Source organism: Strix uralensis, chromosome 4 (genome assembly GCF_047716275.1).
Source record: "Strix uralensis isolate ZFMK-TIS-50842 chromosome 4, bStrUra1, whole genome shotgun sequence".
NCBI classification, from domain to species: Eukaryota; Metazoa; Chordata; class Aves; order Strigiformes; family Strigidae; genus Strix; species Strix uralensis.
In genome coordinates, this window is record NC_133975.1 from 50,477,800 (window position 1) to 50,493,350 (window position 15,551).

Genomic DNA, 15,551 nt, shown 5'->3' on the forward strand with positions numbered 1-15,551 from the left:
TAAGCAAATAGGCCCTGTCCCAAAGGCCTCATGAGGCTTGCTCTGCCCCACTTTAGCACAGTGGGAGGTTTCCCTAGAGGTCTGAGGACAGACAAGCTTTTAGGTAGCCAGCCAGAAGCAGTTTTAACTATCCTACTGTTTTCACATTGTAGCAGGCTAAGGGCAACCACCTGATTAGTTCTCATTATCCCGTGAAGACTAAGACTTCTTCCATTTAATTGGGTTACACTTGTGTTTAAGTGCTGTAAGCATGTAAATTATTTCACTGAAGCCAATAAACCTACTTTTTGGCTTAGGCATTTAATTAGGTTCTTTGAATGGAAGCCTAAGTGCTTGGTAGAAAGGTCAGGTAAGTTACTTTGAAATCATGGGAAAACATCTTTGGTTAAATCAAAAAGACCTGAGATATTTTGATTTTCCATGCTGCGAAAACCTTGGTCTTTTATACTTAAAAGAATTATTCTAAAATGTTTTAGGTAATTATTCCCCTCTGTCTTCATTTCCAGGCGTCCTGAAATTACAATAGTTGCTGCTGAACCCCTCCGGCCGTCGTCCTGGTTTCCAGGTGCAAGCCCTGTCACTCCTCACGGATTAGGATTCCCTTCTGCTTCATCTCATGCTCAGTGGAGGAGAAATGAGCATATTCCAGCTGAGGTGAGCATGAATTTATGAGGTGTGTTTGATTTACAAAGGTAAAAAGCATGTTAAGTTAGAGAGGAACAGAGTTTTTGCTTGCTAAGACTTTCATCACATTGAATAAAAGACTATGACAGTGTTCTTTTCCTCTGCATATGTTAATTCAGTATTTCTAAATTTATATGCTTCTTTCTTTCTTTTTTAAAGGATCACATCTGGATGAACATTAATATTTATTTCTCTGTTTTGTAGCTTCCACCATCATATGAGCAAGTGATAAAAGAAATCAATCAAGTGCAAGTCAATACAACAAATAACAATAATGCTGCTGCTCCTAGACATACCACTACTTCTGCAACACAAACTGACTTTCCAGAGGAACTAATCAGCCATTTGCCAGGAAGTAATGTTAAAACTAGTGTGCCTACACACTGGGAATCTGCAGGCTATCCAGGTGAGGCTGTTTTGGATTTCTCACTGATTAAAACCTTACTCCGTCTCCTGAAGATGTTCTTTATTATTGGTCTGTGCAGCATTTAATATGAATAACAGTTAAATTTCTGTGAATGATTATTGCTGTAAATTTCTGGAAAAATCCTCTTTTCTGAAGAACTACCATTGCATTCACGGTCAGACTATAATTAAATCTTAACAGTTTTTCTCGATTCAGTCATAATGGCAATTGCTTTGGGGCCAGAGGAGCTCAGATGTCCAGTCAGAATAGAAGCAGTGTTATATGTTCAGACTGAAAACTGTGCCAACCAAGCTGGGAAAGTTGTTCTACTTTTCTTTGGTCTAGATGTTGCCTGCATGCCCCTCATGCTGTGAGCTAACAAGTAGTTATGAACTCACAGCGTGTAGATACCATGTATTTCAGCAATCTTCAGCTTCTTCCTAGAGTTTGTATATTTTTTCATTCATCTTGTTAGAAAGAGAACTGCAGTTTCACAAGCAGCAGTAAGTTCTGAATTGAAAACCATCATGTTTACCATCCTGATGGCTGGCAAAAAAATAACATAAATAAAGTGTTCCGGAATAGATAACCAAAGCCTTTTTTTTTTTTCTGTTAGCAGGGCAGAGTCCTCTTAAACCTCCTAGGCCTTCTGCATCTCTCCTGAATAGGTCTCCTTCAGAAAATGAGAATCCCTTAATAGTCTTTGAAATTTCTGAGGGTCAGCGGTGCCAAGAAAATCCCAATGCTGTGATATGTCCTGTGCCAAAGCCAAGATCAAGAAGCAATCTCAGACCTGTGATTAAAAGTACTGAAAGTAAGATAGACAATGGAGAAGTGAACCAGTCTGCTACAAAAAGGCAGCAACCTTCAATTCAGCAGTCACCCCTCTTAGATGATAGCTTACTAGACAATCACTTGGTGATGGACAGCATGAGTACAGAAAAGAACCAAAATAGTATTGTTTCAAGGATCAAAGTTTTTGAATCGCAAGGAACTACTGATACCTCAGGATTATCAAAAAAGCCAGAAATTGCCCCTCGTTCATTTGCCCCAAGACCTGTTACTGCAAAGAAGCCAGTAGTTGCTCCAAAGCCAGGAGTAAGCAGAATTTCAGGAGACTGGGATGCATGGACAGAAAGCAAATCAACACCTTCCAAGGAATTGCAGCCTCAACCTGAAGTAGTTGGGAGCAATGTTGTAACCAAACCTGAACTGCCAAAGAAGCCAAAACCTGGCCTCGTTAAAAGTAGTAGTAGTGATTTTCTTGATGCAAAGAGTGGATCAGTTGCAGAGAACAACGATGGACAAAAGAAATTTCCTGTTCCTGCTCCAAGGCCTCTCGTTCCTAAAAAATCACATTACGTAGAAAATCCTGCCCTTTCTTTGGCCCCACTAAAACCGATTGCTGCTCCCCCAAGGGCTTCTGTATCTGCCCAAGAAAAAGTTTTCAAGTCTCTGGGGGAATTGTCACCTGCAGCCAACTCCTCAGCACCTGCTTTGCAAAATAAAAGTGTAGAAGGAGATCTGATCAGTTTTGATGATGATGTTTTGACCCTAAATCCAGCTAGTGTAGTTAAAGATAGCATCAGTTCTGAAGCAGCAGCAGGTAAGGAGAAATTTTTTTTAAACTGTCACTGTGGTTATTTTGTACAGGTGTATGATCCTGTGTGAGTTATGACTACCTGTCTTGATGGGATTTATGTGTGTATGTGAAATTCTTGGTTTTCTATTATGTCAAGATCACTATGAAATTACTTGGATTTTGAGACTCAGGAGGTTTCAAGGCTATATAAATCTCAGAACTTGCCTGCTGGATTTATTACATGATTACTAAAATTATGATAAAAGACTTGATGTTATACACTAGACGTCACCCCCAGAGTGTATCACATTTCTCTCTGGGGAACTTGGGACATCTTCTCTCTTGCCATCTAATCTGACTAATTTATTTGAGTGCCTGAAGTTCTGTAGTGGAAACCTAGTCATCTAGAGAAGTCAGCAACGTTTGTTGCGTTTAGGGAAACTTGTGATCAAACATAGTGGGATACTCTGCTCATCCCACCAGTGTCTACTTATTTTCTCTTTCCTAGCCTTGTGTTTTGTCTTGTCATGCGACTATATTCTTGTTGAGCAACTTCAGTTTTTTTCTAGGAAGTGAAAATAATTATTTCACATGGACAGATTAATTACCGCAGCTACATCCCTTTCATAAACCTTGTTTGATTCCATTGTCATTTGGGGTCGATTTGTTTTGTTTTGTTTTTATGCTGTTTTAGGTAGTTGAAGACACAGGTGGGTGTTGGCTGTAATTAAATTTTACAGCAATAGGTTTTTCCCTTTTAATATTCATGTATGTCCCGATTTAGCTTACCAGCCCCATTGAAATCCAGGGAGAGTTCTGCTTTAAAACAGATCACAGAATCACAGAATCAACTAGGTTGGAAAGGACCTTGAAGATCATCTAGTCCAACCATTAACCTAGCACTGCCAGTTCCCATCTACACCATATCTCTCAGTGCTATGTCGACCTGACTCTTAAACACCTCCAGGGATGGGGACTCCACCACCTCCCTGGGCAATCCATTCCACTGCCTAATAACCCGTTCTGTAAAGAAATACTTCCTGACATCTAGTCTAAACCTTCCCTGGCGCAACTTGAGGCCATTCCCTCTTGTCCTATCGCTTGTTACTTGGTTAAAGAGACTCATCCCCAGCTCTCTGCAACTGAGGGTGCACTCGATCCCCTCATCTAGATCATCAGTAAAGATGTTAAACAGGAGTGGCCCCAAAACCGAGCCCTGGGGGACACCACTTGTGACCGGCCACCAACTGGATTTAACTCCGTTCACCACAACTCTCTGGGCCCGGCCATCCAGCCAGTTGATGATGTGTCATACAAAATGCTTGTTTAAGGAACTAGCTGTGATTTTTTAATATTATTTTTTTAGCCTCATTTATCATTAAACATCTCAGCTTTCTGAAAAGAGAAGCATAGATACTGTGTAGTTGTCACAGTAAATCTATATTAATCATTGTTAACAAATGCAGTTTCTTCAGAGTTTGTGGATTATATTGTTAAATGAAGTTCCATTTTGTTAGTGTTTCTCCTCTGGATTGGCATAAAAACCCCGAGGTAGATGTAGAAAGTCCCTTAAAGCCCTAAACTGTTAAGATAGGTATGTATGGACATATAGATCTCAGGGGAGCTTATGAAAGTGGTGAAATAAGGCAACAGAAGATCCTGCAGGAGAAGTGATTAGCTCAACATGGATACAAGTCCATTTTTTCTTGGACTGACAGATTCCAGGAACTCCACAGAAGCTATACCAAGCCTGGAAGGGGGCAGAAGTGTCTGGAGAGGCATTTCGTACTTATGTCAAGGAATTGTATGACTGACAGTGTCTAGCTTGGAACAGAGTCATGATCATCATGTCTGGAGACTGGAGTTGTGGAACAGCCACTGTGCATGTGATGGTTTTAGAAGAAAGTTAGAAGCACAAGGGATGACTCTTGTTTTCTGTGCATTTAGGGTAAAACTTGTAGTTTCAGTCATTTTATTTTGATTAATAGGTGCAATAAACAGGGAAAGTGTAACTCTTCCAAGTAGTAGGCAAGAAAAGAGAATACTTACATTTTGAAAGTGCATAACATGATGTTTTGGCTATGTACATTAAAGGACTGCCTTTCCCCCCACCTGGAAAAATTAAAAACCATTAATTCTTCTGTTAAATCAGAGGTTGAGTGATCCCAAATGAAAATCACCTGAAAAAATAGCTTTCATGATGAAGTTATAAGAATGTCAGCCTTCATCTTTCTGGTTGGTGCCCTAGGTGTTATTCGTGATTTAATTAAGAAGAAAATACTTTCCATTCTCATGGTTAACAGAAGAATTATTCAGATAATAGTTTCCTGGCTTCTTGAGTCACCTGTCTGTGATTTTATTCATTCAATAAAATGGCATCTTTACTGCAAACCCTTCTTACCTACTAAAGAGAAAAAGGCCTGACAGCATTATCACTTTATTACCCTGTAAAATTAGGATTCATTCCAGATTTTTGCAAGCATTTGTGAGCTCAAGATCATATCCTGTACTCTTCATTACTAATGCGTGCTATGTCTTGACAAAGCATCCACAAGAAGAACACTGGCTTTCTGAAAAATGAGGCAACACGGAGCACTAACACTAGCTATTTCTCATGTTCCCATAGGAACAGCTTAGGATTTGCAAGATGAATCCATAGTAAAATGTTTTGTAAAGGCAGGAAGAGAAGCTCTAATCTCACTCCCAGTTCCCCAGACCTTTGCATTTCTTACATATTTGTCATTGTCATTACTTAGCAAAATGACAGTGCTCTGCTTGTTGTTATGGCAACCCTAGGAAAGGAAGAAGGCTTTTATGCAGTGGTGTTTGAAACTAAGCACCAACAGCTTGTTTGTCAAAGAGCAGTGTTGCATCACAGATTACAGCATTCACAAAACTTAATTTTTGTGTGATACAGCACAAACCCGTCTGGTGCTTAGACTAATGGATGAATTGATCGCTGCTGCTGCTGCTAATGCCTGATGCAAAAGTAAGAAAGTGAAGCGTTCAGTTGATGATGGGGAGGGCACAGAAGTTGAAGTGAGCATATGAATGAAAAGGTGAAACAGGCAAAACAAATTCAGAGTCTCCACAGCAATTTAGTTGGCTGACATAAGACATCAGCTTCCTCTTAACAGAAGGCTACCATCTCCACAGTAGTGATATTTGAATATTATTTATGTGCTAAGATCAACAGTGTTGGCAACAAACCAGTTTATAGTTTCACCAGTTTAACTGTCAGTGCTTAACTGGTGGTTTAACTACCAAAGCTAGCTGAATGATTTTCTTTCAAGTTTACCTCAAGCAATCCCATGGGCTTCATCAGTGTTTGACAGCATCTCCACCAGCACAGCTGTTAGTAGAGTCAACTTGCCCTATCCAAACATTAATGATTTTATGTTTGTCCAGCCTGTATGAAGAGGGGGAACTGTTTTGGTGCAAATAGAGACTTTGGGTTCCAAGATCCCTTTCAAAGCTTTCAGCATCCACTCTGCCAGTTGAAGTCTGTGGGAGCTTTGGAAGCTCAACAGCTCTGAGATTCAGAGGTAAACTGTGGCAGAACCTCGCATCCAACTCATGTCTCTGATGCTGGCCCAAGGGAAGTGCTAGGAAGGAGAAGTCAGGAATGACAAATCTGTAGAACTGCTCCTTTCATCAGCAGCCAAAATTGATGCCAGTTTTAAGTGCCACAATTTTGGATTCAAAGGCTAGAGATAATGTTCAAAGCCATTTGTATCTTAACGAAGTTACTCCTGTTCGAGTCAGTCATTTAGAATGTGAAGGCATCTGTTTGGGACTCTAAATCTTGAGGTGCTAATGCTTTGGTGACAGTTGTGATATTTTGGATCATCTGGGGTATTTTTACATTTCTCTTATAGCTGATAACAGGGATTTGTGCAGTTCCTGAAGGTTAAAGGTTAAAATTTTTGGTAATCTGTCAGGTGGGCTCTCTTCTCACTGATCCATTTTTACAGAGAAATGAAATCCTAGTGCAAGTTGAACTGAGTGTAAATTCCATGGCTTCAGAAGATCCATGAATTTACCCATAACTTGTATTAGTTGCTATGTTAAAGCATGTAGTGTGCCTGCTTGCTAAATGTTCTGAGGATGTATGTTTTGGTCAAAGAAAATAAGGTAACAGTGCATTTAAAACACACATTTAAATTAAAACCTGGAGGTGATCTTGCTAGAATGTTTTCATTCCTTTTCGCATATGGAGAGTTATTGTTCTCTCTCATCTTCTCTCTCTCTAAAACAGCATATCATTCATTGATTGCTCTATGCCTGATACACCAGGACTCAATTTAAACCAAAAGCTTTGAAAAGTAGTTCAGAGAGAGCCTTAGCTTACCAGCAGGAGACAGCTCTTTTGATATTTTCATCATATTAGTGTATTTCAATTCTAACAGTAATATGACCACTGCATTTCTTAATTGTTCTATCTATCTATCTATCTATCTATCTATCTATCTATCTATCTATCTATCTACTTCATTGCAGTATAAACGTTCATTTCTGCCTGTATGGCAAAAATACCACAACCAAACCAGTGCTGCTATCCATTTATATGTATTATTACTTCCTGTGGTATGAATGGTTGAATTTGTGTGACATTGTAGTTAAATCAGTAAAACTGCTGCTTGAGTAACTCCAAATTTGTCTGCTGTGGGGTTATTGCCCAGCTGCTTGTTTTTAATTGCTTCCTCAGGAAGGAAAAAAAATAAGACTGAAATATTTCTAATTGATAGATTAGTGCAGACATATCTTCAAAATAATACAGCTTTTCTTAGGGTTCTGCTGTGTTACTTCAAATTACTCTTGTAGTTATTTTAAAGTTACCTGTCTCCTTTTTACTTACTGCCAGAAGTATCATCCCCATAAGAGTGAGCTGTCTCATCCATTTTAATCTGCTATTTGGCTTAAAACCCCAACAAAACCAGATTTACCTGAAGACATGCTACTGTGAGGTGGACTAGTGGCGGTATGGGTCTGTGCTGTGTCCTGTTGTTTTTGCTGCAAGGTTGGCAATTTCCATCAGAAGTAGTAACAAGCATCCATTAACTCTTCAGATGCTACAGGCGTTTGCTTAGTAAACATAAATTGGAGCCTTCAGGGAGCTTGAAAGTGACTCCACTGTTGCCGCAGGAGAGAGCCTTCTATCTAGTTTCAGGAAATAAATAATGTTTTTAAATCATAGCTACATAATAGATGAGGAGCCCTTTAGGTTGTCAAATGCTAATGAATTTGCTTTTGAGTTCCATGTCTATAGATGCTGTTAAGTGATAACATACAAGTAATAATGTTCTTAATAATAACTGTCTTCTCTGATGATTAATTCTGTTTTACAGTAACATTTAAAATTGAGATATTCTTTGATCAGAAAGATTGTCAAAGAACAACAAAATGCTTATTTAAGAGGTGTTTATAAAGAATACTATTTTTTTACTTTGCTCAAAGCTTGTGAGATTCTTACAAGAGAGTAGACAGATATTTTAAACAGCATAAATTCCCTTGTCCTTCACATTTTCATTAAAAAGATTTTGTATGCCCTATTGCTTTTCATCACCAATCCTCTGCTTTGGAGATTTTCAGCTTGACTGTTTGGGGCACTTCAGTCTCTTGCCAATGAACAAACATTCATTCATCTGGCAAGAATGGACAAGGCTGTTTCCTAACCTCCAGGGTAACTTGAGAGTTTGTTGTTTTTTTTGTCACCCACTGTATGTCCAAATACCCTCTGGCATCCAATTTTTGAAGTTAAACCAGGTTATGCAACCAATTTCTAACAACATGACCTCATGGCTGACCTGTTCTGGGCAGGAGGTTGGATTAGAGACCTCCTGAAGGCTCTTGAAATCTGAACTATCCTAGCCTTACTTCAACTAGCAAAATGATGTAGGAATAGCCTCCAAACTCTCACGTAATAGCTCATGCTGGTATAAGCAGTCCTTTTGTGCCAAAGTCGGTGGTAATTACTATCACCTTTACTAGTATGGACAAGCTAGCAATGAACCAAATGGTTGTGCTTTTAGATACACACAGGTAGTAAGTGTGGGCATTCCCACAGTTTGAGAGAGAAGTGCTGAAAGCTCAGGAGAGGTCTCTTTGTATCTGTCTCTGTACCATGTAGCACTGTCATTTTCCACGCCATAAATGCTTGTATTGCCATTAAGTGTTACAATAGCCCAAGAAATTTTGCTATTCTAGTAGTAGGTTTTATTTTATCTGCTCTCCAACTTTCTAACACTGTGGATGAGATATTTCATTGCTCAGTTAAGGATGTCTTGTACTGTCAACAAGTACATTTAGGTTGGATCTTCTGTTGCATCTCTCAGCATTTGTTTTTTCTATACTTTCCAGAGAATAACAAACTCTACATAATTCTTTGACTTGTGCACTTCTGTCATACTGATGGCTAGGCTCCTTCTGCAAATTCCACATGTATCCTGTAAACATCATTCATTCTTTGGATTGGACTCGTTCCTCAAAAATAGTGATTGCTGGCCTTGAGTTGCCTTGCTTTTTGTGGTGATCCATCAGATGTCAGCATTAAACAGGGAACAATGCCTAAAACCTATGCAAGTAGTACACTACATTTTCTCTGCTCTGAGTAGCAATAAATGTTGCTGGATAAATTCTTCCTGTCCTGAAGTCTTTGCACAACTCTTTTTAAAAGAGCTTGTTAATGTGTGAGAAGTTTGAAATTTCTGTTGTGGCATCTGGATGTAATGTTTCTGGGAGGAGAAATAATCCTCAAGATAAAACTTTCTGAATTGCTGTGTGGTTGCTCCAGTGTTGTGTGCTTTTGATAAAGCAGCATAAGCAGGTGTGCAAATAAAACTAATGCTTTGGCAACCACATTGGAAAAGCTACCTGTATGTAAAGGGTGTTAAGTATAAGTGATTTTTACCAGCCCACTCAAGTACCCGTTTGACTAAATGTGCCATATCAGGTAAAGCAGATCTCCTTGGCCTGATGAACTATAAATCTTTGAATGGAGCAGGACCACACAGTCCATTCATAGCCTCTACCAAAATAACTGGGCTAGTCATGAAAAACCTGTGTAGGCTGGGGAGAAAGAAGTCCTAGAACAGTATGATAGCAGATTTGCCTGTCTCTGCTCCAATTTTAAGTCTGAAGCCATACTAAGTCTACTCCTGAATAGTCCCGAATAATTTAACATTGAAAGTAGACACAGTTGCATACTTCTTGTAGTGTCAAGTGTTGTAATGTCAGCATCAACACCTTTCATACTACGTTGTTCTTACATGTACTGAGAGTACTTCTTGCAGGACTGAGCATCTTTACAGTAGATATTACTATTCTGTGCTTTTAGATTTCCCAATCTGAATTGTTTGGAGATTCCCCTTATTGCTGCTGAGGTATCTGTTACCATCTTACTACCACTTAGTTAAAGACTACCAATAAATATTTCAGAAAGATATCCATCTCCCTTGCTCATGTGGGCAAAACCTAGTGTTTGTTCTGTAACTTCCTAATTTTGTATTTTAAACAAGGATGGTAAATGAGAGTGAGAGGGAAGAAAAAGGTCTCTCCTAAACAGGTAAAAGATAGATGGTGTATTTGAACACACAGCTTTCATTTGTCTTTCCTGAAAACAAGCAGATAAACCTTTGAAACAGAAGCTGTAGAAAAGTGAGATTAAGGAAGACACAGGCTTTAAGCATCATTGTAAAAGTTTAATAAAAAAAAATCGATAAAAGTCTGTTGATACGTGTTATCAAAAATGCCTTGCAGATTAATTTTCTTGAGCTGAGAAGCTTTAAATGAGTATATTAACAATTCTGTTTTCACACCTCCATGAATTATGCTCAAACGATGCCCAATTGTTGTTAAACAACATAAAAATTTGATATGTTGTCAGTCCCATTGCACAAAACAGCACTGTCGTTTACTCAGCCAATTTCTGCTGCAAACCCAACACTGGGGAACGGAATAACACAAACAAGGTAATGAGTTTTGAACTAATTATGAGGTAACAACAGTGTAATTGAACATAAGATAATGAGTGGAAAACTAAGGTTCATGGAATGGTTTTCTCAGCTTTAGAAATGACTTTTCTCAGACTTAAAAATTACTTTTCAGATTTATTGATTTAGAGACCTCTGCCAACTTCTCTGGTCGAGAAAACCATTTCTACACATAGCAATGGTTAACAGCTGGCAAACAGTAATTTTGTACAATTTTAAATCTCCCATAAACTTACAAGAATACAGATCTGTGATTATTTTGGGTGTTTACAGCATTTCCACTTGTTCTCACGATGTCTAGGTTTTTATAAGATGGAGGCTTTGGAAAATTGTTTCTTCATTGTTTATGCAGAACTTCCTTAACCTCTGCAGAACTTTACCTTGAGAGGTGTTCCATGTGCCAGCATGTGCCCTACGGTCCTGCTGTGTCAAGGAGCCCAGGACTTAGCCCTGCTCACCTTTTCTCTGCTCACTCTGTGTCTCCAGCTTCCCAACAGGCCAGTGCAGCTTTGAGGCCCCGCTGCCTCGCCAGGGTCACTCCTTAAATCTGTCACAGAGTTGCCAGATAACTGAAAGAGAGAAGAAAGCCTGCTTTTGCTTTTTCTCTTTTTCAGCTGCACCAAAGTCACTCTGAAGACCAGCCTAAGAGTTAAGATTAGATAAATCTTTTTTTAATGCAATTCAAATGTTAGCAGTGTAGCTAGCAAGACATAGGTGTAAAGGAATAAAAGAAAATTAGAACTGCAGGATTGCTCTTAGTGGGATTTTTGTTGCTTGTAATGACCATACTCATGGAATGCTTGCACCCTTCTTGTGGTCTCTGTTTTCAAGTCCTCTAGAAAAATTCATGCTCTGATGCAGCTTTCACTGCAGTGACCTAAACCTTTTACTGACTAGTGCTAATCCATAATTTAAACAAGATGTTAGTTTTACCTTTACCTTCTAAAACATTGTGGGTTGCCTGTGCCTAGTTTCTGGATGTGCTAGTGTCTTTGGACACAGCGTGATGAAGCCATCTTCTGTCCAGATGGTAACAGAGCTTACTTTTAACTATAGCCTGTATACCTTTAGCTGTAGACAAATCATTGACCTGTCATGATCCTTTCTACCTGAAGTGTATGCTCAAAGCTGTTGTACAAGCAGTGTGACAAAAGGAATTGATGTGCTTTGATTCATGATTAAAATGTGACATGAAGGTACCCAGGCAGATTTCTGGGGAGCCTGTAGGCAGGTAGATGTCTTGACTACAAGAGAGACCATGGCACAAACCTCCATGGCAAACCTGTACGTGATGGATATGCTTATGAAGAAAGCCTTAAGCAAGGGGCTAGTGGGAGGCGGACAGCTGAGCAGGGCTGAGCGTGCACGGGCCCTGCGGCACGTTGTCCCTGCTGTTGGTACAGCTGCGCGCTGGCAGCAGGAGCTGGGGAGAGCGGGGGGCATGGGGAGAGCGGGGGGGCATGGGCAGAGGGGGCTGCCGGCTGCGGGCAGAGGGGGCTGCTGGCTGCAGGCAGAGCGCCCGGCAAGGGGGAGCAGCAGCAGAGGCCAGGGAGCTGTGACCACCAGGTCGTGTGCGTATGGGAGGGCAGTCCTTTACACTGTAATTCAGCAGCTCAATATTACACAGTGTTTTCTCTCTCTGAAGTTACTTTGGGCCTATTTTTGGTTAAAAAAAAAAATACAGAGCTTGATGTACTTGGTGGTCTTCCCCACTCTTTCAAAATGCCAAGGCTTTTTTAATTAAAATGTTAAAAGTTTTTTAATGAGGTTGTTCATAAATAAATACCATATTTCTAGATTTTCTTAAATCTTATGTATATTCCCAGACACAGATTTTTAGTGCCTTGATGATCTGCATTGTGTTGTACTACCCAAAATTATCTCTAAGAAATCATCACTTCATATTACATAATTTTTAAAATTGTTTTTAAAAGTGTTGAAGATAAAATCTTATCAAATACAGGGCTTTCAACTTTGTCAGAAAGTTTCACAGTGGTTCTGGGAAAGGGTATGTTTTTATAAAAAGTCCTGAAGAATTTAAAGAGATGCCCAGCATACTTCTTCTCTGAGACTCTGACACTCCATAAATAACATCTAAAAAGGCCACCAGAGGAGATCAAACTCAGTTGTTGAGGCTATGAATATGTGTCATGGAGAATTTATTGTCCAGAGTGCTTCTCCCATTTCTATTTTACACATTTACGATACCGTTAAGCGTTGCCATTTTACTGCAGTTTTTGGTAATGTCAGAGAAAAAGGTAGCAGTTATTAACAACAGAGAAGAGGTATAAATGAAGTATTGCTCTTTGACACGAAGGTGTACTTGAGAAAGAACCCATTGATTTGGATTTTATTTATGTACAAGTATTTTTACAGCTGCCTTCTACATGCACATATGTTCCCATGCCTATTAATAAGAGACCAGTGCTTAAGTTTATGAAGCATAGAAAACATTGCTCCTGTCTTACCAACGGGATGATTGGACAGGCTTGTAGAGGAATGAGTAATACAGGCAGGGGCAGAGCTCCAGCACAACTCCAGTCCTTGGTCTGAACCAGTCTCCCCCATGACACCAGGTTTATAATCAACAAAATGATGCAGAATCTTCCGGGGAATTAGTTGTTCTACAGCAAAGACATTTTGTAATCAGTAGTATTGAAATGCTTTGTTTTGTTTTGTTTCTGTGGGCATTTTATCTGCTGCAGTGCTGATTGTTTAGCTTTGGCAAGATTTTATTGATTAAAATTTTCTAACAAATGTGTTCACAGCTATGTCTGCATATTAGACCAACTGCTTTGAAAACATTTTCCTAAAGCCATCCTGATTTCAGGTCCCTATTACCAAGCAATGTAGTTCCTCTTGTTCAGTGTCTTATATAATTCCAGAAGGCATCTGGAGCATGTTTGTGTTAAGTCAACTATGAATGCAGATGTACGGAGAAGACACATTATGTACAAAGAGCTGAGTATGCTGTTTGCATCAGCCTGATTTTTTTTTTTTTTTTACTTTCTTAGGTGTGAAATATAAATGTCCTTAATAATGAAAGCAATACCCAGTGAGATTTGTGTTCAACAAATAAATATTAAATATTTTGTGGTTTTTTAAATTTTAGATCCATTTCAGTTCCTCACCAAAAGTGAACCTGCAAAGGAACAGACAGCCCAACCAGCTTTAGCCCGGAAACCCACTGTGATCCGAATCCCTGCTAAACCTGGGAAATGTAAGTTCTTCTTCCAAATTGTCTGAGAAATCTCTGTCAGAAAATCATTTTAACTGGGACTTACTATTTACTAATTGAGTTGCTGTTTACTAGCCATATTAGCTGCCAAAGGAATCCCGTGGTACAGTTTGACAAGACAGAGGAGCCAACCTAAGGGCTGTGGTGGGAGGGAAAAATAGCTGGGAGTCATGTTCTCATCTCCCTGCCTCCCATCTACCTCGCCTGGCTCCCTCCCTTGCGCAAAGGGGGATATTTTAATGCTGCTCTTGAGCTTTCTGGGAGCAGGGCCCCCACTTGTCAAAGGAACAATATTAGTGTATTAAACTTTGCTACAAACACTTCCCTTGACCCTTGTTAGATTTGAAATCTGTGGCCATTTAAGCAATAGTGTTTTGGTAGCAGTCAAGGGAATAAAAAAGGCATGCGAGAACTTGAATGAAAAACCTGATGTGTTCAATTTTGTGTCAAGGTCTTGACTATACTTTTCTGACAGTTATCGTATCCCTAATGCCTTCCACCTCTAATCCTTTACATCTTTACAAATGACATTGACAGTATCTCAGAGTGGAAATTTATCAGAGCCACAAGGTCTTTGTGTTGATGTTTCTATGCTGAAGTACATACTTGCTTCTGTTTAGCCTTATGTTTTATCCTCAAAGCTTAGGGAGAAATGTCACAAGATAGCTCTTAAAACTCATATTTCAAAATCATGTCTTACTATACTGAGTAGCTGTAGAGCCAGCTTGTAGCAACTAAATGTCCAGGTGGCTTTTCTCCCAAGATTTTCTCTCATTATTTCCTGAGTTCCCTTCTCCCCCCACCACCACCCCAGTGCTAAAATACTAGGTTTTCTTTTCCTCTGCATATGTGAGAAATACAGTGGAAATGGTTAAAAATGCAGAGAAGGCTGAAGATAAAGCTATGAGGAAAAGTCTTTCTGTGAATACCTGATTATAAATAATAATTTTTTTCAGTTAGAAGAATATGTGTACAAAATACTGTAAAGAACCCAAGACATAATTCTTCTCTACAAAGGAAACTGTAATTTCCATTAAAAACAAAAACAAAACCCTGACAGTTGTTTTTTTCTTTTTTTTTTTTTTTCTCCCCCCTGAGCTGGATTCTTTTTTGAACTTGTAGATAACTGGTCCCTTGCTGCTCTCTAGTGGTAATTGAACTTTTCACAGGAGACTGCTAGTCATACTGTACTTAGCTACAATTGTCAGGGGGGTGTGAAGGACTGCTTTATGGGAGACTGTGACTGGAAGATTAATGAGATGTGGAGGAACAGAAGCAGGTTCCAAGAAAGCAGCGTACGTAGCCTTTTGTCAGATAGGAGCTGCTGCAGAAATGTAAGCTGTTAAAAGTTAAAAAATGAGAAGAGTACAACTGGGCAAAGGTATAACATGTATATAGTAGGATTTACCTTGTAAGAGGGCCACATAATCTCAGTACAAGGGGTCTTTCACTATCATGGGTATGAATAGAGAATAATTCTGTCAGGAACCAGCACAAACCAAAAAGAAAAACCCCAATAAACCAAAAATAAACCCCACCCAGCACTACCGAAAAGGGGACAGAGCTGAATGCTTAAGAATTTGAACTCCAGTAAAGCACTCATTTAGCATTAGCATTTTTGTCAAGATGTGATCAGAAAGGAAGCGCTAA

The 15,551-nt window shown here is 39.3% G+C and overlaps 1 protein-coding gene across 4 annotated transcripts in view; it reads left to right on the top strand.

The window, feature by feature from the left end:
- Nucleotides 1–15,551, top strand: part of SH3D19 (SH3 domain containing 19) — an 88,591-nt gene that overhangs the window by 52,466 nt on the left and 20,574 nt on the right. For 3 of the 4 annotated variants that reach the window (XM_074866679.1, XM_074866678.1, XM_074866676.1), the window contains 4 exons: nt 507–654; nt 889–1,090; nt 1,707–2,696; nt 13,776–13,883. In XM_074866679.1, coding sequence (XP_074722780.1) covers nt 507–654; nt 889–1,090; nt 1,707–2,696; nt 13,776–13,883 — 1,448 coding nt within the window. The remainder of the gene's footprint in view (nt 1–506; nt 655–888; nt 1,091–1,706; nt 2,697–13,775; nt 13,884–15,551) is intronic. The other variant, XM_074866677.1, reaches the window with a different exon arrangement.